Below are 24,595 nucleotides of genomic sequence, written 5' to 3' on the forward strand. Positions count from 1 at the left end.
TCCGAACATTTCAAAAGAGTTTTTGAACAGCAGCGTTATAAGCAAAGAAGATAAGGATAACTATACAAAAATTCTTTTCCAAAGTAGATCTATTTTTTCAGAATCAAATCCAAACAGGATAATATCTTCAAGAAGTCCAAAATACACAGAACTTATAAAGCCTGTTTGGGAAGAAATTAAAAGTGAAACCAAAGTCAAAAAAGGCAATGGTGTGATTATTCTTCCAAGCGATCCAAATGCTCTTGTGGAAAATCTCAAATTGAGCATCGCTGCATGGCATGCTGGAAATAAAGAGTCGAGAAATGTAGCTGTTTCCATTTGCGATGAGCTGTTGAGACAGAATAGGATTAATAAAGACGAATACAAGGCTATGATGACGTATATCGATATGAAATAAAAAAAATCTTTGTAAATAAAAAAATGATCGTTTATAGAAATAGATATGTTAAGAAGCATATTGTGGGTGGAAGTGGAATCATGGACACGCTTAAGAATTTCTTGAGAAGAGCAGCAGCTTCAAGCGCTTCAAGAGCAGCATCTACTTTGGCTAATAAAATTGCAAAAACTGAACTGGGGAGAGAAGCTATCATGGCTACTAAATCTGCAGGAAAAGAGCTAGCTTCAACAGCCATTTCCACTGCTAAAGACGTAGCTATTGATAAAGGTAAAAAGACCATTGAGAAATTGTATGCCAAGACTGGAACTCCAAAGCCAGCTGCAAAGAATGATCTCAGTCTTAAAAGCAAAGAAATTATTTCGAGCATTGTTAACAAAGCAGCGGCGTCAGCATCACCAGTTATGAACGAATATTCTATGTTTGGATCAGGATTGTCGAAGAACAACGCGATTAGAATACAAGACTTGGTAAAAAAGGGAAATGGACTTTTGATTGCATGAGGATGTAAAAATTTTTTTCTTTGATGTATAAAAATGGCAAATTCCGATGTTTTAAATTTTACAGAAGAGATTATTGTGGATGAAGAAATTGAGAGATTTGAGTTTCACGAATACGAACCTGTGAATAAAAATATAAATGTGGATGGAGAAATAAGGATCAATATTGAGCAGCAAGATTTGTTCACGCTTCCATCTGAAGCCTACCTTTTGGTTGAAGGAAGACTTTTAAAAGCGGATGGAACTTCTTACGCTGATACAGATGTTGTTACTTTGGTTAACAATGGTTTCATGTACATGTTCAGTCAGATTTCTTATCATTTGTCGAATAACGAGGTGGAGACCATTTACGAACCTGGACAAGCTACCACCATGATTGGATACCTCAAATATCCAGTAGAGTTCCAAGTGTCTGAAGGAATGAATCAGCTGTGGCAAAGAGACACGACGGCTTTAGCAGATCTTGTCAACAACACTGGATTTAAGCAAAGACAAGACTACATCATTGCAAAAAGTGAAGAAAAAGGAACGTTTTCGTTTTGCATTCCTTTAAAGCACATTTTTGGATTTTGTGATGATTACGATAAAGTGCTCTATGGATTTAAGCATACAATTGCTCTTGTGAGAAAGAGTGATAGTGATGCTATTTTTAGAACAGCTGCAACAGCTGCAGGAAAAGTGGATTTGACTAAACTGTCTTTGTTTATGCCTCATGTCACACCCTCTGTAGTGGCTAGCAACAATCTTTACAAAATCATTGAATCAAAAGTAAATGTTCCAATTTCGTTCAGATCTAGACAATGCGACACCATCGCTGTTCCTGTATCCAATAACTTTAGTTGGAGATTAAGCGCAAGATCAGCTAGCGAAAGACCAAGGTATGTCATTGTTGGATTCCAAACCAATAAATCTGGAAGTCAAGAACTAAATCCTGCAGTCTTTGATCACTGCGACTTGAAAAACATAAATGTCACTTTAAACAGTGAAAGATATCCTGCTGTTGATTACAATTTGGACTTTAACAACCAAAAATACTCAAGAGCTTATAAGGACGCTTCTAAATTTGACAATAGACTTTATGGAGTAAGCGATATCATAAGTCAACCTAATATATCTGCCTTAAACTATAGATACATTTGTCCTCTGTTTGTTTTTGATGTGAGCAAACAGGCTGAGAGACTAAAAACTTCAGTGGTAGATGTGCAAATAAAAGCTACATTTAATGCGAACGTTCCTGCAAACACCCAGGCTTTTGCTGTTCTCATTTCTGATAAATTGCTTAGATTTGAATCAGATGGAAGCAGATTTAATTTTGTTTATTGAAAGGACTCAAAAATAATATTTTTTAAAATAAAAAATGAGATATACGAAAAAGGATTTGAAAAAATTGCTGAAAGAAAACGGAATTTCCAAAACGTCAAACAATAAAATGTCATTATTAATGCTTGCGATTGAAAACAACTTGATTGATAAAAACATATTGATTAAAGACGTGAAGGAAGATCGACCCGTGGGTAGACCTAAAAAGGATTTAAATCTGTTAAAAGAATAATAAAATGATACAGTTTTTTCCATTTTTTCTAGAATGTAGTATCAAAGAGACTGATATAAATAAAAAAAGACATCTTGAGCTTCTTGCATTTGGAAAAATAGGTGTGTTTCGCGAATCTGTTTACATCACTGAAAACGGAGATTTTAATATTCCAAAAGAGTACAACGACGAAGAGAGAGACAAGCTTTACCTACTTGTATGGAGTGGTGAGACAGAATATTCACGAATGGAAAAGAAAATCAAAGAGCATCTCAGTACTTGGAAAGTCTTGCCTAAAAAAGAAAAACTAAGAATGATTGACAATTATGTGCTTGGTTTGGATTGTGATTTCGAGGAGAAGAAAAAGATTTCTGGAAATCTAAAAAGCGCAATTTTAAATCATTCACTTGATCCTAATGATATTGTATATAAAAACTTTAGAATAATTTTCATCAATGACATAAATTTAAAAAAATCGAATTTGATTTAAAAAAAATCTTTACAAATAAAAAAGATGAAATATACAAGAAAACTTTTGAAAAATTTGTTAAAAGAAAACGGTGTTTCCAAAACGTCAGACAATAAAATGTCTCTCATGATGCTTGCAGTTGAAAACAATCTGATTGATAAAGATGTCATTTTGGAAAACTCGAAAGACAAGAAACCTGTTGGTAGACCTAGAATACATGAGAAAAAAGAAAAGAAACCTCTTGATCCAAAATATGCTAGACTTGGTTTAATTAGAAATAATCCTTTACATTTAAAAATAACTCATGTGGATACTGGTGAGGTGACTGAGTACAAGTCTGCTTACGAGACTCATAAAAAGACAGGACATAGCTGGCAGTACTTTGAATGCAGAAATGGAAAAGTAATAGATGGTTACAAATATGAGATTTCTGGAGGTAGAAATTTTTAAATTTGATATATATCAAATTTAAAAATTGAAAATGGCTTAAATAAAAAATCTTGTGTTAATAAAATGGAAAACAAAACGGTGAAAGAATTAAAAGAAATTGCTAAAGAGCAAAAAATAAGAGGATACTCTAAAATGAGAAAAGGAGAACTTATAATGGTTTTACAACCTCCTAGAGTTGTCTCTGCTCCTGCTGCTTTTCGTAGACCTACTGTGGTAAAGCCTCCTATTGCTCCGAAACCAGCAATCATTCCACCAAGACCTGTAGTAAAACCTCCTATTGCTCCGAAACCAATTCATTTGCAAAGACCTATCCTTGACGAACCTGTTTCAGATTTAACACCTGCTATAACACCAAAACCGGTCATTCCACCTAGACCTTCATTTTTTTCAAGTCTGAAGGCAACTACAAAAAGTGTGGCGTCCTATGTTAAAACTAAGTTAAATGATGTTAAAGAATGGGTGGAGCCTTACGTTCCTGAAGTAGTCAAGAATCAGGTAAGCAAAGCAGTGAACAAAATCGATGAAAAGATAAAGTCTATCAAATCGCTTGTATCAAAAACAGAGTATAAACAACCTGCTGTAAAACAACCTGTGGTAAAACCAATTAAAGTAAAGTTTAAAATGACTGAACATTCGGCAGAGGGTTCTGTAAGACAATTTTCTTATAGACCTTCTTCTCGATATAACGACCTTGCAACCTTTTTTAATTTGGTGAGAGAGTCTGCCATTCAAACCATGCAAGGGGAAAGAAATACAAAGGTAAGAATTGTTTTAACGTGTGAAATGAAATCTGTAAGCATGATGACTGGTGAAGAAGTGACTCGGGAAGCGAGCTTTTCATCAAGATCGGAGATTATTCTAGCGACTACGGATGTAAGAGAGCTCATGGGTGAAATGGAAGAAAAAGTCTTGGAAAATAGTGTTAAATACAATGCCTTAGGATCTAATAGTATCCTATCTAAGATTTTAAGAATGGACATTAACTTTACTGATTACGAACCTATCAGCGGTTCTTCCTATATTGAACTGTCTAAAGAGCTGAAAGACAAAAAGGCGATCATCAACATGGAAAACAAGGACGATCAATGCTTTAAATGGTCAGTCACTCGAGCGTTGAATTTAAAAAATAGAGACAACGAAAGAATTGATAAAGACTTGGTTCTAAAATCAGAAGAACTGAATTGGGAAGGAATAGAGTTTCCTGTCAAGCTTAATAAAATCAATAAGTTTGAGAAAAATAATCCAGACATTAGCATCAACGTCTTTGGGTATGAAAATAAAAAACTTTACCCTTTGAAAATATCTGACTTTGTAGATCGAAAGCACTGCATTGATTTGTTGCTTATTTCAAACGAAGACACTGACCATTACTGTCTCATTAAAAGTTTGAGTCGGTTATTATCTACACAAACATCAAATCATCAGCACAAAATGTATTATTGCAGAAATTGCTTACAAGGTTATGACCAGGAAGAAAAGCTTCAACAGCATCAACCTTATTGCTATGACAACGATGCAGTAAGAATCGAACTTCCTAAAGAAGGAACGACCGTTCATTTTAAAAACTATAACAAGTCTATGAGAGTTCCATACGTTGTATATGCAGACTTTGAAAGTTTCATCAAACCCATCGAGGATAACACTGAATATAATCATAAAGAGTCGTACACCAGACAATATCAAAAGCACGTTCCAAGCTCCTTCTGCTATTATATCAAATGCTTTGACGATAGCCTTTACAAAGGAGAACCAGTCATGTACACAGCTGAAAGCGAAGAGGATGACGTAGCTCAAAAGTTTATAACCATGCTTGAATCCGACCTTATAAAGATTCTCGACAAGATTGATATAGTAAAAAAGAAAGTGGTAACGGATGAGGATGAAAAGAATTTTGAGACTGCAACTCTATGTCATATTTGTGAATCAGATCTTAACAGTGACAAAGTGTGGGATCACTGCCATTTAACTGGAAAGTATCGAGGAGCTGCTCATAACAAATGCAACTTGAATTATAAACTTCCAAAATTCATACCCATCATTTTCCATAATTTGTCCGGTTATGACAGTCATTTGTTCATCAAGAAATTAGGTGGAAAGCTCAATTGCATACCCAACAATGAAGAAAAATATATCAGTTTCTCGAAAAAAATCAAAGTAAGAGAATTTATTAATAAGAAAGGTAAACTTCAGGAAGTATGGAAAGAATTGAGGTTTATCGATAGCTACAGGTTCATGAGTTTCAAGTTAGAAGATCTAGCTAAAAATCTAAACAACGACCAATGCAAAAACGTTGCTCAATATTACTATGGAGAAAAGTTTGATTTATTAAGAAAAAAAGGTATTTACCCTTATGACTGGGTAGACTCGATTGAAAAGTTCTCCGAAACGCAATTACCTCCTATTGAAGCGTTCTATTCCAAACTGAATGATGAGGGAATAAGCTGTGAAGACTATGCGCATGCAAAAAACGTTTGGAATGTATTTGGATGTAAAACGTTTAAAGATTACCAAGAACTGTACAACAAGTCAGACGTGTTGATACTTGCTGATATCTTTGAAAATTTCAGAGACGTGTGCCGTACCTATTACAAGCTTGATCCTGCTTGGTATTACACCTCACCTGGTTTGGGTTGGGATGCCATGTTAAAACTAACTGGAATTCGGTTAGAGCTTCTGTCTGATATTGATATGCTTAATATGATAGAAAAAGGGATACGCGGTGGAATTTGCATGATCAGCAAACGACATGGAACTGCTAACAACAAATACATGAGTGATTATGATCCTTCACAACCTTCGAAATTCATTCAGTATTTAGACGCAAATAATTTATATGGATGGGCTATGTGTAAGCCTCTTCCTTTTAGAGGATTCAGATGGATGACTGAAGATGAACTTTTAAATTGGAAATCCATGCCTTGTATTCTCGAAGTGGACTTGGATTATCCTAAAAGTCTACACGATTTACACAACGACTATCCTTTAGCTCCTGAAAGACTAAAAATTAATAAAGTGGATAAGCTCGTTCCTAATTTAAACAACAAAGAAAAATACGTCATTCATCATGAAAACCTAAAACTCTATGAACGACTTGGATTGATCACTACTAAAATTCATCGAGGTGTCACCTTTGAAGAAGAACCCTTCATGAAACAATACATCGATCTCAACACTGGATTAAGAGCAAAAGCTAAAAACGAGTTTGAAAAAGAATTTTTTAAACTCATGAATAACTCTGTCTTTGGAAAAACCATGGAGAATATTCGAAAGCATGTTGATATTAAACTAATCACCACAAGAAAAGAAGTCTTGAAATTGTCAAGAAAGTCTAATTATGATAGAAATACCATTTTTGATGAAAACCTTACTGCAGTTCATATGAAAAGAACAAAACTCTTTTACAACAAGCCTGTTTACTTAGGACTAAGCGTTCTAGACATAAGCAAAACTTTGATGTTTGATTTCCATTACAACTATATCAAACCTAAATACGGAGATCGCGCGAAACTACTCATGACTGACACTGACTCGCTCATCTATGAAATCGAAACGGATGATTTTTATCAAGACATTTCTGGCGATCTTGAAACCAAATTTGACACGAGCAACTTTTCTAAAGACCATCCTGCTATTGAAAACGCTGGGTTTAAAGTAGGGTTAAATAATAAGATTATAGGTATGTTCAAAGACGAGGCTGGTGGAAAAATAATTAAAGAGTTTGTTGGACTTCGCCCTAAGCTCTACTCTTACAAAACCTATGAAAAAGAAGAGAAAAGATGCAAAGGGGTTAAAAATAAAGTCGTTCAAAAACACATCACTCATCAAGATTATAAAGACTGCTTATTCAGTGGAAATGAAAAGCTTGCAGCTATGAACGTTATCCGATCACATCAGCATAACATTTACACCGAAGAAATCAACAAAGTCGCACTCAGCGCTAACGATGACAAAAGACACATCTTGCAAGACGGAATTCACACGCTAGCCATTGGACACTACAAACTAAAACCGTGCTTTACATTTATGGACTATGATCAACTCTTCAGTCTAGAACACGAGGTAGAGACAGATGCAAAAAGCTTGATCGCAGAGTGCAGAAAGATTATCGAACTAAAACCATGCTTTACATTTATGGACTATGATCAACTCTTTGGCTCAGAACACGAGGCAGAGGCAGATGCAAAAAGCTTGATCGCAGAGTGCAGAAAGATTATCGAGGAAAACAAAGAAATTTCAATTAAGTCAAAATGCTTGATCGCAGAGTGCAGAAAGATTATCGAGGACACAAAAAGGTAAGTCAACAAAAATGACAATTCATGATTGCAGAAAAAATTAAAAACACGACGCCATCTTGAATTCATTAACTATGGAAAAGTATCAATGTAGTATTAAGAAAATGTCAATGCGCCAGAATCGTAAAACATGACGCCATCTTGAATTCATTAAGTATTAAAAAAATGTCAATGCGCTATAATTCACAATTCATGATTGCAGAAAATCAGGATGCAGAATTATAAAAATGTCAATGCGCCAGAATCGGCAAGTCATAGTAGTCATGTTAAAAAAGTACCACTGTAAAATGTTATTTTACCCATGATTTTTTTTGTATATTCCGAAATATTTTAAAGTGATAATGGAGCTAAGATGTTCAATTTCTTGTTGGTCAGATTTTTTTCTTTAAAAGATAAATATATTTCAAAAAAATAATAAAATAACTTTTGCAATTTTCATGTAACGTAAGTTAACAAAAACATGATCAAGTTCTGTTTTTTCGAAAATTTAATTTGAAAACTTAAATTTTGTAATATTATATGTGAAAGAATATTAAATCTTATATTTATACATTAAGATTTTTGAATAACGATGCTTAGTTAAGGCACATTTTCATTTTGAATTTGTGTAACGTAAGTTAAAACTACATTTATTTCCAAAAGTTTTAGCGCTTTTTTCGTAAAGTTTTTTAACATAAAAAAAACGATTTTAATCGCAACTCCCAAGGGGTTTGAAAAAAACAAAAAATTTTTAAAGTTACGGTTGTTTATAAAGACGAAAACTATTTTACATCGCAATTCCTTAAAGGTTTTTTTTTTTTATTCTTTATATGCCAATAAGTTTTGATTAATTAAAAGTTATTCAAGCAAAACTTAGCAAAATTTGCTTTGCATTTTAAAATGGCTAAAAGTTCTAAACAGAGAGTTAAAACTTATCAAGCTGCTTATCGCCAGCATGATTCCGAACGGAAAAAATATATGAATGCTGATCACCAAAAAGCTCATCGTCAACGAATAAAACAAGATCCGGAAAAAAAAATGAAAGAAAGAGAAAAAATAAAGGAAAGAGTCCGAAAGTATCGAATCAAAAAGAAAGATTCTGCAAAAACAGTTAATTTTTCTACCATTATGAGTGTTCAAACAAAAGGGAAATTGCTCAAGAAAGTCCAGAAATCATTGCCCAAAGATCCCGCACAACGTTACGAAGTCCTAGCCACATTGCTGAATGGATCATTCAACAAAGAAACTACTCTTCCATTAAATAGCGTGAATAATCCAGCTTTAACTGAAGTAAAAATAAAAGTAAAAAGGTTCTACTGCGAAGATGACATTAGTCGACTGTTTCCAAATGTTAGGGACTTTGTATCAGTAATTGAAAATGGAAAGAAGATTAAGATCCAAGTTCGTCACCTTCTTTTAACCATGAAAGAAGCGTACCAACTTTTTAAACATGATCACTTAGATATCAAGATTGGATTAAGCAGGTTTTGATTCCTTGGTGAAAGTTGATCGTTTACTGTTGTGTAACATTAAAATTGGGAAAGATATGTCTCAAAATTTTGTTTGTAAGGACTCATTAAACGATTGTTTCTACAACAAATGCAACAAATGCAAAGATCTAAAGTTTTTCCAGCAATTCCTGGCCACCATTGAACCCCTTAACTTTGAAACAAGTTGGTACCAATGGCAGAAACCAAATGAAAAGCGTTACGCTGTAATCGAAAAAGTTAAAAAGTTTGGAAGTGGTAAAGAATTGATTGCTCACATTATGAGTATGAGAGAAAAATTCACAACTCATGCCAATATCAAGGGTAACCAATCTAAATGTTTTAAAATAAGCATTACTAAATCCATGAATCCATCATTGAATGTTGCTACTATTCAGGTTGACTATGCAGAAAATTTTAAGTGTTTTAGTCAGAATGAGCCTCAAGCAGCACACTATGGCCAAAATCAAATTTCTCTTTTAACTGCAGCTATTTGGCAAAAAAATCTTAAAACTTTCACCATTGCATCTGACTCTCTGGATCACACAAAGACCTCCTTAATTGCAAATTTGGATAAGTTATTGGAGTTTATTTCATTTAATACCCAAGAAATTCACATTTTTAGCGGTAATGCTACATCGCAGTTTAAAAATAAAGTCGTGATGAGCGCAATAATGCACTTTGAAAAGAAATTTAACAGAATAATATTTTGGCATTTTTTTGCAGCAATGCACGGCAAAGGAGTTGTCGATGGCGTTGGGGCTACTGTAAAGCGTTTGGCAACCAACAGAGTAAAGTCTGGAAAAATTGAAATCCAATCAGCTAATGATTTTGTGAATGCTATTTAAGACATAAATGTCAAAGTTCTATATTTGTCAGAGGAAGAAAAGTCAGCGCGCAATTGTGCACTCAAACTATCTCAAATTATCTAGCAAGCCAAAAAAGTGAAAGATATCTCTAAATCCCACTACTTTTATGTCGGTAAGAGCCAGATCATAGCGGAAAAAACTTCACCGTGACGTATTTAGTATTTAAAACAAATAAAAAGATGTAACCATTTTTATTTTAAATTATATTCTTATTCACTTTTTAATTTTGTTTTCCTAAAACAAATGGTTTGTAAATGGAATTAAGGGGGCGTCCTTAAAGTATGTCACCCAATATTTGTCAATTTTAACCCTTTCCTCCTGTCACAAACGATCAGATATACATGCACCCCTCTCTCATTAAAAGTATGTCGCATATTTCAGCACACACCCCCCCCCCCCCCAAAAAAAAAAAATAATAATAATAATAACACAAAACAACCAACAGCAAGCAAACCTTTTTTCACGTTATTGAAACTAAATGAAATAAAATATTTTGATTCCATCCACTTTGGTGTTTTCAAAGTTGTTCGAGCAGTTTTAGCGTCAAAATCTTTTAAAAAGATTTTAATGTTCTCTCGCCAGCCGAATAAACAAGAGGGGACGTTTATTAATTCCTTAATTTTTTTCCGAATCCTCGGAGCTTATTAGGACCCCCCCACCCCCACCCACCCCCCAACCCCCTTTTAATAATTTTGAAGCAATATAAAATATTTTCTTATTTTTTTACTTTGAGAAAAAGTTTCTCTCAATATTAGATGAAAATATGAACAACCAACCAATAAAAATATTTTAAGCTTTTTAAAACTTTGACCTTCCCGTTTTATTAAACGTTATTATTAAAGTTTATTAGATTTTAGAAAAGTTTCCGACTCTCCTGTTTATTAAGACCCCACCCCCTCCCGTTTATTCAGCAGGGGAGAGTAAATAGTTAGCAGCATTTTAAAAAATTAAGCGGGCACATAAAAATTATAAGCGTAAGTAAAATTTTCGAATAACTGTAACATTTTCTTATTTGAATAACTCAATAAAAATTAATAAAGTTGTCATACCAAATGTAATTTTTTAAGTTGCTCTTGCGCTTCGGAAAAAAAGTGTTAACAATACACCAATCCGATCGTAAAAAACGCGTAGAAATATTGAGGATCTGGATCCAAATTGTGTGGGTAAAATAAAAATAAACTTTTACGTACAAAGGATTTTTAAGTAAACATTGAGCTTTTCTTTTGTTAAGATTATTTATCCTAAGATAAACTCATAATGGATTTCGATTTAATTAATAAAATGAAAGTTTATGAGTTAAAGCAGTATTTAAGACTTCGAAATTTGCGTGTCTCTGGAACGAAGAGGGAATTAGTTGCTCGTGTATTTTCTGCAATGGAAAACTTTATTGAGCCTGTACTTACTGCTACCGAGGCAGTCGAAGAACTTAAAGATGAATATCAAAAAAAACTTTTAATTAACAATGTTAAATGCAGTGATCCGTTTATCTTATTAGATGGTTGGTTACCTGAAGCGGACAGTATTAAACAATGGCCAATGGTTTTGTATCCAGATATTTTTAACTATTTGATGTTTAACCCATCTGAATTAGGCAGCAATGACTTAAATGATTATAAAAATTCAAAAGCTTTTAGTTTTTATAAAACAGGCTGGCTTCAAAAACTCTCTTATCACTGTATAAGTGAGGAAAGTCCATTTTGTGCAATAAAAGGCGAATGCAGACATTCACAACGTATTAATGACACAAGCCATAAACTGTGGTTGATCATAGAAAAAGAAAATGCTAAAATCCGATCTTGTCACTGTACATGTATGGCAGGAATGAGCCAAACATGTAACCATGTTGCTGCAGCAATGTTTAGAATTGAAGCTGCTGTAAGAATGGGCTTAACAAATCCGGCTTGCACAATGGTTTCAAATCAATGGCTTCCAAATCGAAAAGATGTTTTACCTGTTAAAATTAAAAATCTAGATTTTAGCAGAGAAAATTTTTCTCAACATTTAAAAAAAAAAAGACCATTTGTAGACAGTTTGTATAAGAAATTTAATCCAATTTCTAATTATTCTACTAAACTTAATCTTCAGGATGTTGCAAAAGCATTAAAAGAAATAGCGCCTAATTCCATCATTTTTAATGCTGTCTCAAAACCAGATATTGACTTTAGTTTAGAAGTCGTAAACGACGTTAGTACTTGCCAATCAAATCTAATGAGTGTTAATGATATACTGGTTATGTCAAAAGATATATTATCATTTGAAAAAAATATAACACTTCATATGACGCTTAAAAATATTGAAGAAATTGAGCAGTTGACCAAAGGACAAAATAAAAACAAATACTGGTATGAATATAGAAAAGGTGTTATAACAGCTTCAAAAAGTTATAATGTTTGGACAAAAATGAACAAGTTAAATAAAATTGATGCTGATATGTGGGAGTTAAATCAATGTATATCTGGCATGTCGTTTGTTAATTCAAACATACCTGCAATAAAGTATGGCAGGGAAATGGAACAAAATGCTGTTAATTGTTTTTATGAAATTTTAAAAATCAATCATAAAGGTGTAGCAATGCATGATTGTGGGCTATTTTTAGATAGAGATGTTCCCTTCATTGGTGGTAGTCCTGATTGTATCGTTACTTGTTTGTGTTGTCCACCTGCATGTCTTGAAGTTAAATGCCCATTTTCTATAAATTACTTGTCCCCACTTGATCCAAGCATAAAACTTCCATATTTGATTAAAAATGATGTTGGTGTTTCTTTAAATAAAAATCATGCATATTATATGCAATGCCTTGTACAAATGGCTGTTACAAGGCACCATCACTCATATTTTATGGTGTGGACACCTCATGGAAATTTTATTGAACATATAAAGTTTGACAATAACAAATGGGAAGAACTCAAGTGTGATTTTATAGACTATTACTATCAACATTATTTGAGCACAATTTTTATTCAACACTAAGCTTTGTTGAATAATTGGAAACTGGATTAAACTTGTTATGCAAACTGCCTACAATTGGTATTCAACTTATAATCAACCACACTTTGACTGGTGACACTTTGGCTTGTGTCATTAATATGTTGTGAATGTGTGAAAGCGAGAATGGTTGGGAAAAACATTGGCCATTGTTTAATACTGTCCTTTTCAGGTAACCAACCATCTGATAAAGTAACTGATTAGTGCATTTAACATTGTTAGTTAAAATATTTTTTGATATTTATCATTAAGTTCTTCGACTTCCTCGGTAGCATTTAGTACAGGCTTAATAAGATTTCCACTGTGACAATATATGGCAGTTTATATAGCTTGTTTTTTATTTGATAAGGAAAAATAAATATGGCTGCATTTCTAGAAATTTCTGCTTTTTCTATTCAAATTCTGATTCTGAATGCCTAAGCTCCCTTAATTTGTGTTTCAGCCCCCCCCCCAACTATAAAAGTGACAACTATGTCAAAATTATATGGATGTTCCTTTTTTTTATATTATCAAAATCCCGGGAATATCAGTAGCGGCATTTCGAGAACGAACATACGGGGCAATTAACGCCCCCTTTTGTAGCAATCGCCCTCTCCTTCTACCATTTGTCCTCTGTATCGTCTAAATTTTGTTATAAAGATCAAGCAATATACTTATTTGCTACTATAAAGTGCCTCTTTTTTGAAAAATGATCCTCCTCCCCCTCCCTTCACTAAAATATTTCACGATACGGGGTTCTATGGTTCGTGAGTTATAACTGTTTAAAGTGGAAATTAAGAGATAATAAAAAAAATATTTCTCCTTTGGACTCGTAAGTATGATATATCGTTAGGAAAATAATTCAACGTGAAGTAACTTTTTCTTAGTTCGTTATGTGCCTAATTATTAGTGCTGATATAATTAAATGTGATGGATTAGAAAAGGTAAGGGAAGCGAAACTTGTGGCTCTTAAGTTTAGGCCAGGGAGGCCAACTTTTTAGGTCTTTTTTGTTCCCAGGCTTCAATCATCGTAGTTTTTTGAAAAGTAACTTTATTTGACGTTTTAATGACATTTTCATACACCCTCCCCTCCCCCCACATGGTTTTAATATTAAAACTTGAAAGATTAGTAAGTTTTATTTCTAGAAATAAGTTAACATTAATTTATCTAGAATTCATTTTGTGCTGTTTTTCCATTCACGCTCGCAAACGTGATCACTATTTTTTTGTGCTGTTCAACTTTTATAGCCTTAGCAGGCCATGAACGTAGGCGGCAATCACCTTTTACTAATTGGCAAGTGAACACCTCGATTTTTTGAGTTTGCGTACATACACTTGTTGAACATCACCCATCTACCCCCCACGTACGCAAATTACTTAATTAATTAACAAATTAACTTAATTATTTAACAACTTTAAGGTTTTATATTTCTATCTCTTGAATTATCGACTAATACAGGTTTCAAGTTACAGAGTACAGCACAAACCCTCACAATATCATCAACATGACGCAACATTGTTAGTGGAAAAACATTCTTTAAAATTCTATAAGTTTTCATTCTATTAATGACTCGTTCAACGTGTATTCTTAAGTTTGCTATTTTTTTAGTTTTTTTACATTCAGATGCAATCATTTGACTTTTGAGACGAGCACCTGGAGGAATTATCAAAGTACAAAATTTTAACAAAAGTTCTTCCTGAATTTGAAATCCACGATCTGCCATGACTTCATCGTCACGCTCTAACAAGTCATAAAAGCCACTGTCTTTTGTAACAAAACTGTCTGAACATCTTCCACCATAACAATCAGATAAAAAAGTAATAAAACCACTAGGCGAAATTCCAACAAGAAACTTAAATGTATTGTGTTGTTTATAATCAGACCAAGTTGAGGCTTGTGCTAAAAGAGACTTGGGTCGTTCAATAAAAACTTCAGCACAATCAATAATCACACGACACTTGTAATATCCTGCATTCTTAAATACACTAGGCAAATTTTCCCTGATGGTTTCACGTGGAAGCCATACAATAAGAGCACTACCTAACACACTGCTGATAAGTTTAATCCATGTGGTAAATATGTTAGAAGAAGTTGTAGGAGAAATTCCAAATCGTTCTGCAATGTCTTCATTAAGAATACCAAGACGAAGTCGCACAATTGTTAAAAAAAATTCGTCACGATGAGAAAGTTTTCTATATTTAGTTGACTGAAATCTGCGCTTTAATTTGCTAGTATTCTGAACATGTTTTGGTCCTCGCCAGTAACTAAGCTTTTGAAGAAATGGTATAATAAGTAAGAAGATAGCATTAAATAAAGCTATTGTAGGTATCCCTGTATAAAAGTTCATTTTTTTGTCTGTTTTAACTTTGTTGCATGAAAAAATCATTAATTTCTTAGTTTGATTAACTTGTTTTTGGTTTAGTTGCTTCAAGGATATATTCAAGAAATTAACTTTTTTAATGAGTGAATCAATCAAAGACGTTTTAGAATTACATCCTTCACACACATTTAGCAATGACTGACTAGCATATGAATGTTCACAGCTTGGAGGTGGTAAATAAATTGTATTATCATTATTATTACTTAACTCATTGGTATTATCTTCACTTGTATTATTATTCATATCATTACATTCTGTGCTAATACTTTTCAAAATTAAAAAGTTCGATTTTGGGCAACGTTTATATAAACTCTTTCTTGGCTTAATGTTAGTAGAATTATATCCCATATTTAAAGTAGGATCTGGATTAGCAATCGTAGGTGTTCCATCTACAAAATGCATCGAACAAACACGATCACTGTCGCATGGATTCCATTCTTTCTTATTTTTACCTTCTCTTTTAAACAAAATTTTCCACTTTTCTCTTTTTCTAGAATTTCTTAAAGAACTTGGAAAACAGTAAAGATTAAAAGGACGATTACAACCACATTGTTCTTTTTTCAAACCTTCATGAACATTACATTCTTGTTTTTTCCACTTAAAAAGTTTATAATGGCTATTCGAACACCCTATTACTGCACAGTTACCTCTGTTACCCATCGTGATGAGTTCAAAAGGTAAATACAAACAAATACTAATTCAAATACAGATATTTTGGAAGCTTTTTCGACTTTTTACCCACACAATTAGAGTTCAGTCCCCGCCGCGCAAAATGGTAGAATTTAAGTTGGATAGGTGAATTTAAAAACTTCATTAATATCTACAAAAAAATCTGTCAGTAGAGAGTCACCAGGGGCCAATGCTATAAACAATTCGAAGTTTTTTTCGAGAAAAAAAATCTTTCGTAAAAACGCAATTTTTCACGTACGAAAAAAAGTTCGTAATCTCGAAGAATTTATCGCTGTTTGTATTTTTTTCGTCCATTGCTATAAAGCATAAAACGTAAACGTCACTAAAATTCACGAACTTTTTTTATCCGTAATATATAGTAGTAATATAATAGTAATTTTTATTGTAACTTTTATTTATTAGGCCTACTTAATGAATTTAATTAGTCATTAAGTATGCTGTGCTATCTATTCTATTTTTATGAATATTTTTAAATTCTAGTATTTGGTGTTTAAAAAATCTGTGTAAAATTAAAGTAGAAACATGAGTTTAATTTTTTCGGATGAAGACTTAGATTTCGAAGTTGCAGAAAATGAGCTTCGCCACCGATTGCCTCGAGAGGTTGGTGTTTAAAACATTACTTAAAATTACTATATATATATATTTTTTTAATGATTTTTTATCGAACAAAATCAGAAATCATACTAAATAGGCGCAGAAATTATATTTTTGTTTTGTTTTTCAATATCATTTTAGTTTAATGTTCGCTTTTTTAACGAAGATGTTTCTGACAACGTTTTTCGAGAGCAGTATCGAGTACCAAGAGCTGTATTAGATTTTTTAGAAACTAGGCTTAAAGATGATTTGCAACATTATACTAAGCAATTTGCAACATTATACTAAGCATTTCTTCATTTTATTGGCACAAATGTTTTTTTTCATGTTCTCAGAGACTGTCATGGAATCTTTACCAACACAATTTATAGTATTATACAGTGTAGGAGAAGCTATTTTCAATGTTAGTGTATTAAGTTAATAAAACTATTGGAAGTATATATATATTTACATGAATGTAAAATCTTTATTTAGAAATATGATTGATTACATACTTATATTATGTTAATATATACTATATATTACATCATACTTATACTATAACATTTGTAAATATATATTTAATATATATATATATATATATATATATATATATATATATATATATATATATATATATATATATATATATATATATATGTATATATATATATATATATATATATATATATATATATATAAATATATATATACTTCCAATAGTTTTATTAACTTAATACACTAACATTGAAAATAGCTTCTCCTACACTGTATAATACTATAAATTGTGTTGGTAAAGATTCCATGACAGTCTCTGAGAACATGATATATATATATATATATATATATATATATATATATATATATATATATCATGTATATATATATATATACATGATATATATATATATATATATATATATATATATATATATATATATCATGTTCTCAGAGACTGTCATGGAATCTTTACCAACATATGATATATATATATATATATATATATATATATCATATATATATATATATATATATATATATCATATATATATATATATATATAATATATATATATATATATATATATATATATACATATATACATACATACATATATATACATATATATAAAATATAATGTAGCAATACATATTTTTATTTAAATAGTTTGCTAATTAAAACATACTAAGCTTCCCAAGAAGAACCTCTTTGTTTTCTCTTATTTATATTGCTAGTAACATTTTAAGTTCTTTAGACAGCATTTTATTTGTTGTGTATTTGTGTATTATTTTGTTGTGTATTTGTGTATTATATGGCATATTTATCGACTATTTATACTTTTCTTTCGTCAAACACTATGAAAAATTTGTTTAACCAAAATTACTATCGAAAACCTAACAAGGAAAAACAACAAGGAACTGAATATCGATTAAATGCAGATTTTAAGTAATTAGTTTATTATGGAGTTACCAAAATCCTTTTCAGTTTTATCTATAAAATATCTACATAAAAACACAAACAAAGAATGTTCAATGATTTTGAAGCGCTAACGTTGTTCCAGCAATGGCCGCCAAAAATCACGAAGAAAATATCTAAAATTGAGATCAAAAATCTATCTGAAGTTTTTTTTCGAAAAAACGCATTTTTTATCTGAAAAGGCGATTCCCTTGTTCGTTTATAGCATTGGATTTAAAAACGAAGTTTTTATCTTAAAAACGGAATTTTTTGAATGTTTATAGCAATGGACTTTTTTTTTCTTCGCTTTTTACGGTAAAAACTTCGTGTTTTACGGAAAAAACTTCGTTTTTTATGTTTATAGCATTGGCCCCGGTTATTGAAAATTACTTTTGTTAATTACTTTGAATGAATGAGTTTTAATACAACTGCCGTTCTTTTGTTACATAACTCAAAAAATCTATCACGAAATAATAGATATAAAAATTCCACGAAAATAATCGCAAGGTAAAGTAAGTGATGTAACGTAAGTTAAAAACCTAGTATCAAGAAAACAAGTATATCTTTCTTTGCCGGTCACCTCTGATAATTTTTTTTTTATCATTGTAATTAGTATTGAATTCTCAACATCTTGTAAAAATTTCTAACATGATCCGGATTAATGGTTCGCAAATATTCGACCAAAAAGTTGCAACACTTTTTTTACCTTGTTTTCTGCGTAACGTAAGTTAAGTGGCATTTTCGGTAATAAATTTGCCCTCTTTTAGCCAGACTCAAAACTTTTTAGCTTGTTTTATTCTTTAGACTGACAGCTTTCATAAAAATCAGCTAAAAATTTAATTTAAAGTTTAAATATGCAAATATTTGATAAAGTTGTTGCGCGTGTAACGTAAGTTAAAAATGGAATTGCCCATATGTAGTTTGTTATCGATTTATTTATATTTGGCTTTTTGTTAATTTGACTTTATTAGAGATACGTATTAATCAAGTAAATTTATTTTCTAAAAAGAAATTATGGGCCATGCAAAGACAACTAATTATAAAATAGAAGCAAGAAAAACATTTATTCAAGAGACATGACATGGTCTTCCTATGACGATCAGAATTTCTTTAAAATAGAAACATTTAGTGAAAATTGAGCATGTAGACAGACAAAACGTGCTTCTATTGCTGATCCTTTTGTTCGCGCCAAGTTAAGGAAGATTTAGATTTAAGATTTTCTTTTGCAGAACAATATGCAGACGGTTAGTAAACAGTAAACTAACCGCCAGTAGCACAAGGAAAGTTCCTCTTTTGAAAGAAAGATACGTGATAACAAGAATGCGTCTTGCAAAAAACAGGAAGATTGGTCTGCTTCAAAATAAAAATATTTCGTGATCTGATGAAAACAAATTTGTTTCATTTGGGTCAAGTGCACGCAGAACTAAGTAAGAAGGCCAACTTACTCATCTTACAAACTGCGACACATAAAATCTGCTAAAACATGGCGAGCAAAATAAATATTTAGGCTTCCTTTTCTTAGCTCATGGCCAATCTATAGTATTGATGGGATTATGGATCAAAGCATTTACCTCAAAATATTACAAAACACCATGTTAAAGTGTGCAAAGAATGATATGCTTCTAAAATGGGCTTTTATGCCGGACAACGACCCAAAACATACCAGTCGCCCAGTGAAAAATTGGTTCGTGGAGAAAAAGATTGAAGTTAGGGATTGACCTGCACTGTCGCCTGTTCTCAATCCCATCAAAAATCTTTGAACGGATATAGAAGAGGCGGCTTTTAATAAAAAGCCAAAAAATAAGCAAGAGTTATGGAATGTTGTGCAGAATGCTTTGAACAACATTTCTTTAGGACCTTGTCAATCTGATAACTCCGTGCAAAGCTATAATAGAAAAACCGGGGGAAAGCGATTAAATATTGTTTTACTATTGCTTAATTAATTTTGAATCACTAATTAATAACAAAACTAATTGTTTGCAATAAAACGTAAAAAAATCAATACAACTATCGTGTCCAACCTTTTTTAATGCTTAATCATTTGTAAAACAATAGCAAAAATTTAAAAATTTCTACTAATGAGTTTATTATCTCACAGCAATTTAATTCATTATTCAAATAAGAGTAAAGAATAAGATGTATTCATTAATTTTGATGACATTGCTATTATTTTGTTCAACACTGTATATTAATTTATTTTCAGATATTCTCAAGATGTTAGAAAAAAAACGAAGTTTCCTTAACTATTATTAAATGAAAAACCGAATGCACTTTCAAAATAAAAGGAATATTATATTAGTTCCTAAACAAGAATTATTTGGAAATGTTTAGGGACTTGTCCTTTTGGCTGGAGTTTTTTTTACTATCAAACTGTTCCCAAGTCAACCCATAAAAAAAAACTTTTCTTGTAACGTTTTAAAAGTGCATTAAATTTAAAAAATTTAAAGGCTTTTATAAGATTTCCTAGGAAAATCTATAGATCTATAAAGCTTTTCTAAAGAACTTTTTGTCCTGGAAACAGTAATGACTCGATGTCTCGAAAAATGTCTTTATAAAAGTGAAAAAATAAAACATGTTTCTACAAAAAAGAAGACAAAAAATGTTCATCAAACTTTTTAAATATGTCATTTTTTAAGTTTTAAAATCAGAAATTTGACTCATGAACATTATGGTGAAACAAAAAAAACAAAAACAAACGGCAAAAAGTCTTTTCTTAAAACTTGTTTTAAGCTAATAAAAAGTACAACGTGGAATATAAATAATATTTACAGTAAAGTGACATAAACAAAGAATAGCTATCCATAGGATCGTTTATTTAAACAATGAGCAGAAAAATCTGAATTTTACTTACATAAGTATTTACATAACATTAGAGATATATCAAGGTAAAAAAGTCCTTTATTCTTTTTGCATTTCTTTACAACTTTCACCTTTTTTCAAAAAAAAAAAAAAAAAAAAAAAAAAAAAGTTTAAAATTTTGAAAACTTCTTTTATTTTATGATTGTATAAAAATTGTCTCGAAACTATAATCAATAAGAACAAATCTTTGAATATAATTTTTTGATTGCTCTTTTTTCCACTTGAAACAATAGAAACATATCATCAAATGATTGCTTTGCTCTTTTTTCCACTTGGAACAATATAAACATTACCGTCAGATGTGTACTGTAGTGAATAGTCAACAGACGAGTAAAGACTTCCATTACTGTCTCTCAAATGCATAAATATATAATTATTTAACCACAATGTTTTTCTTCTAATTTCCAGTGTTTCTGCTATAATTCTTCTTCTTTCATCTAAGAGCTTTTCTTTTTTCCTTAGAAGCTCATCAACACCGTTATCTAAATACTTAATTAAGTCATTTTTCCTCTTTCGGCAGCCACGGGCAGCAAATTTATTTTTACCTTTTCTCCTAATATCCTTTGCAACATGCTTCCTGATTTCAGTCAGAACCTTGATTACATCATTAAAAGTATCAACAGGCATCATCACAAGCTCTTCTGATGTATAAGGAAAATCAGGCCACACATACTCTGAATCTTTTTCATGCTTTTTCACTCTTGCTGGATTAGGTGGAGCAAATGTACGAGATAGCTCAGTCACATGTCCAGATTCAGTTAATAAATTAATAGGCTTGTTCTTAGAGTTATAATCTAAATACGAGTCTGATCTTTGATAATAATCATGATCTACTTTATGTGTAATATTCTCAGTCAGAGAAAAAAGTTCTTTAGTCTCCTCATCATTATTCAATTCTAAAATAATTAAACTTTAAAACTTAGTTTTTGAAATTGTGGAGTCTGCTACAATGAAAATGTCAAAAACTACACATAACAATTAAATAAAAGGTTGAAGGTTCAGACAAAAACATAGAGGTGCTGCTTATATGTCAAATCATAAGGAAATTACAAATCTACAAAGTCTAACTCTTTATTCATAAAATTTACTTTGAAAATAAAATAAAACCCTTTAAATTTCTTGTGTAAGGATATATATGATTCAAAAAGCAATACTGATTTTAAGTTGGTTATATAAAATTGTTGGTTTTGTGTTGGTTATATTTTGTTGTTTTTATGTTGGTTATATAAAATTGTTGGTTTTGTTACCATATTTTCCGGTATAAAATAATGACAAACAAAATACTTTTGCATACATTTGTATGCAATAATATTCTAACTTATCAACTTGACATAAACACAAGAACTCATCAGAATTTTAAACAATCTTTAAACAATTCTTTTGATATTTTCATACCTTAGAAATTTAGTTAAAAAATTCTTTCCCTTGTATAGCTCAGTTGAAAAAATGTGAAGAAATAAACAAAAACCATTTTTAAACATTTTGAAGTCATAGTCTTTCATTTCATTTAACCCTTAAATGCATGATTTTTTTAAAAATATCAGAAAAATTCATACATGTATTTTGATGTCTATTCGTTTAAAAAATAAATTTGAAAATGATATTTCAATTTTGATATCTTATTTTATCTTATTTGATTTAATTTTGATATTTTGATATTTTAAACTTATCTTAAAAACGTTTTATATGTGTTAAATAAATGTTGCATTTCTGCAACACTATGCATTTAAGGGTTAACTATGTTTTTTAAAAAAAAGGTACCAAATAAGCAAGCATGTAACTGTAATTGCTATATTCTCATAACACATATCACCTATTTCAAATCATATTTTAAAAACCAAAAACTCTAATATTTTTTAAGCTATCTTCCATTTTAGCAAAGAAGGGAAATAATTATTCTATAGCATGTATTAGAATGACTAAGAAATCAATAAAAAAAAAAGAATTTTTTTTCAAAATTTCCATTTTCACTAAAAAAAAATGCCAGTTCAAAAAGGTGAACACAAACATTTTTTTAAATCTTACCTTTAGCAACATGTCTTGATGATTTAAGAGACAATGACTCTACCAAGGCTCTATCAATATCTTCTTCTATCTTTATTCCATTTATTTCATAATCATCCATATTCAAGGAGACATCTGATAACAATTTGCCATGAGCATATGATGAGTTTGTGAAATGCATTTTGAATGGATCTTCCAAGGATATATCTAACCCGTACTTTGTTGGAAAACCAGGATTAGGACTTACTAAAAATTCATCAAATGTTGGACTCTTAAGAGGAGAATTAATATAATCTAAATTAATATAATCTAAATCTTGATCAACATCTTCTAATTTTGAAAATGGTATTTTAATCTTAGAGGACTTTTCAACCTCTAAGTTTGAATCATAATTCTCCAGAAAAGCATCAATGTCAAAATCAGTAGAAAAACCAACAGCTCCAGGTAAGTCATTATAACTGACATTTTCTCTATTATAATCCGAGAGTGATGGTGATAGAGACAGAGACAAACAGTCTGGATTCCTGGTTCCTGACAATATACTAGAAGCTGGAGAATCTAAACTCAATCCGCTTGAATCATAGCCATCGTCAAAAAATAAATTAGAAATTGTTTGGAGAGAATCTTCTCCCTTTTTATCTTCTTTAATAATTACGTTAACTGGCAAAATGCTAAAATCTAATTCCGAATGAAATCGCAGATCACCTCTACGATATGCATCTTGCCAACTCAAAAGATTCTGAAGTTCATAAAAGTGATTATAGCCGCTAGAACTTTTGAACTTTTGTAAATTACTGTATTTAACGAGACATGTTTCTATTTTCTTGGATAGGTCATTTTTTAAAAAAACATTGGGATACGATGTGTCATCTGATTGTAAAACCCATTTTGTCAAAAATAAAGCAGTAGCTACAGTAATTATACTGGAGTATTGCTCCCAAATCATAATAATAGACGTAAAAATATATATTACCACCTTTTAAAAGTCCATTCAAGTTGTGGGAGTATTAAAGAAAGTGTTATCTGTACGCAATTTAAACTATATTTATGTAAAAATACAGTACAAAGAGCGAGAAATGACGTAGTCTTTTAGCCATATAAGACGTACGGGCTTTTCGCAAAAAAAAAAAAAAAAAAAAACTCCTAGAACTTTCGACTAGATTTCAGATTTTTGTTGACGATTCCATAAAATGTTTCACGCTCTTACACGTTTCTAGAGTTATCAGAGTGGGGGGAAGGGTATTAGAGCTGCACATTATTTGACAAGGGCGCACGTTGATGTCCTAAGCAGAGGAAAGAGAGGACTGATTTCTAATTGAAATAATTTAAAAATTCCTTCCGTACAGGAACTTGTAGCTATAAATAAAAATGTCCCTTAAAATGTTGATACTAGTTTTGGCTTCTTGTACCTTCAAATCAATCAAAAGTAAAAACAGTAGACCTACATTTTATGTACGATGCATATAAAGCTTTTCAATAAATCAAGTCATTTGAATTCATTTATTTTCAATTAACAGACAGAAGCATTGAAAACCAGAAATTTTATAAAAAAGCAAGACATACAAACAATATATGTATACGTAAATATATGTATATATGTTTTTATATATATATATATATATATATATACAGTTGTGGACAAAATAATAGTAGTGTGATTAAAATTAAGGAATTAATATTATTATCTTTCAACAGTTA

At 31.1% G+C, this 24,595-nt stretch overlaps 4 protein-coding genes across 5 annotated transcripts; 2 read left to right on the plus strand and 2 right to left on the minus strand.

The window, feature by feature from the left end:
* The first annotated feature begins 420 nt into the window (after nt 1–420).
* Nucleotides 421–2,217, plus strand: LOC145186005 (uncharacterized). Its single transcript, XM_080062045.2, has 2 exons — nt 421–664; nt 962–2,217. The coding sequence occupies exons 1-2, from the start codon at nt 421–423 to the stop codon at nt 2,215–2,217; spliced, it is 1,500 nt and encodes a 499-aa protein (XP_079918171.2).
* An 8,895-nt stretch (nt 2,218–11,112) lies between these two features.
* Nucleotides 11,113–14,763, plus strand: LOC149887033 (uncharacterized). The gene is made up of 2 exons (XM_090089876.1): nt 11,113–13,128; nt 14,560–14,763. Exon 1 carries the CDS (start codon nt 11,229–11,231, stop codon nt 12,939–12,941), a length of 1,713 nt encoding a protein of 570 aa, XP_089946002.1. The 5' UTR covers nt 11,113–11,228; the 3' UTR covers nt 12,942–13,128; nt 14,560–14,763.
* LOC149887034 (uncharacterized) lies at nt 14,341–15,976 on the minus strand. Its single transcript, XM_090089884.1, has one exon. It carries the CDS (start codon nt 15,974–15,976, stop codon nt 14,351–14,353), a length of 1,626 nt encoding a protein of 541 aa, XP_089946010.1. The 3' UTR covers nt 14,341–14,350.
* A 4,766-nt stretch (nt 15,977–20,742) lies between these two features.
* Nucleotides 20,743–23,963, minus strand: LOC145189952 (uncharacterized). 2 transcript variants are annotated; one of them, XR_016453192.1, is made up of 2 exons: nt 22,632–23,962; nt 20,743–22,406 (listed from the first exon to the last, which is right to left on the minus strand). XR_016453192.1 is itself a non-coding variant. In XM_080066688.2 (2 exons), exons 1-2 carry the CDS (start codon nt 23,841–23,843, stop codon nt 21,137–21,139), a joined length of 1,578 nt encoding a protein of 525 aa, XP_079922814.2. In that variant the 5' UTR covers nt 23,844–23,963; the 3' UTR covers nt 20,743–21,136. The 2 variants fall into 2 exon arrangements, 1 of the variants encoding a protein (XP_079922814.2); XM_080066688.2 differs by having other exon boundaries at nt 20,743–21,789; nt 22,919–23,963.
* Nucleotides 23,964–24,595: the final 632 nt, after the last annotated feature.

Source organism: Hydra viridissima, unplaced genomic scaffold, assembly GCF_058129835.1.
Source record: "Hydra viridissima isolate aposymbiotic clone 2 unplaced genomic scaffold, HvirCarnegie_v1 scaffold_6, whole genome shotgun sequence".
In the NCBI taxonomy this organism is placed as follows: Eukaryota; Metazoa; Cnidaria; class Hydrozoa; order Anthoathecata; family Hydridae; genus Hydra; species Hydra viridissima.

What these genes read in the sequence shown, in the direction of transcription:
- LOC145186005 (XM_080062045.2), top strand. Translation starts at nt 421, where the DNA reads ATGATCGTTTATAGAAATAGATATGTTAAGAAGCATATTGTGGGTGGA. An exon ending in AGACGTAGCTATTGATAAAG is followed by an intron (nt 665 to 961) that starts GTAAAAAGACCA and finishes TAAATTTTACAG; the next exon opens with AAGAGATTATTGTGGATGAA.
- LOC149887033 (XM_090089876.1), top strand. Translation starts at nt 11,229, where the DNA reads ATGGATTTCGATTTAATTAATAAAATGAAAGTTTATGAGTTAAAGCAG.
- LOC149887034 (XM_090089884.1), bottom strand. Translation starts at nt 15,976, where the DNA reads ATGGGTAACAGAGGTAACTGTGCAGTAATAGGGTGTTCGAATAGCCAT.
- LOC145189952 (XM_080066688.2), bottom strand. Translation starts at nt 23,843, where the DNA reads ATGATTTGGGAGCAATACTCCAGTATAATTACTGTAGCTACTGCTTTA. An exon ending in ATCAAGACATGTTGCTAAAG is followed by an intron (nt 21,790 to 22,918) that starts GTAAGATTTAAA and finishes TAATTATTTTAG; the next exon opens with AATTGAATAATGATGAGGAG.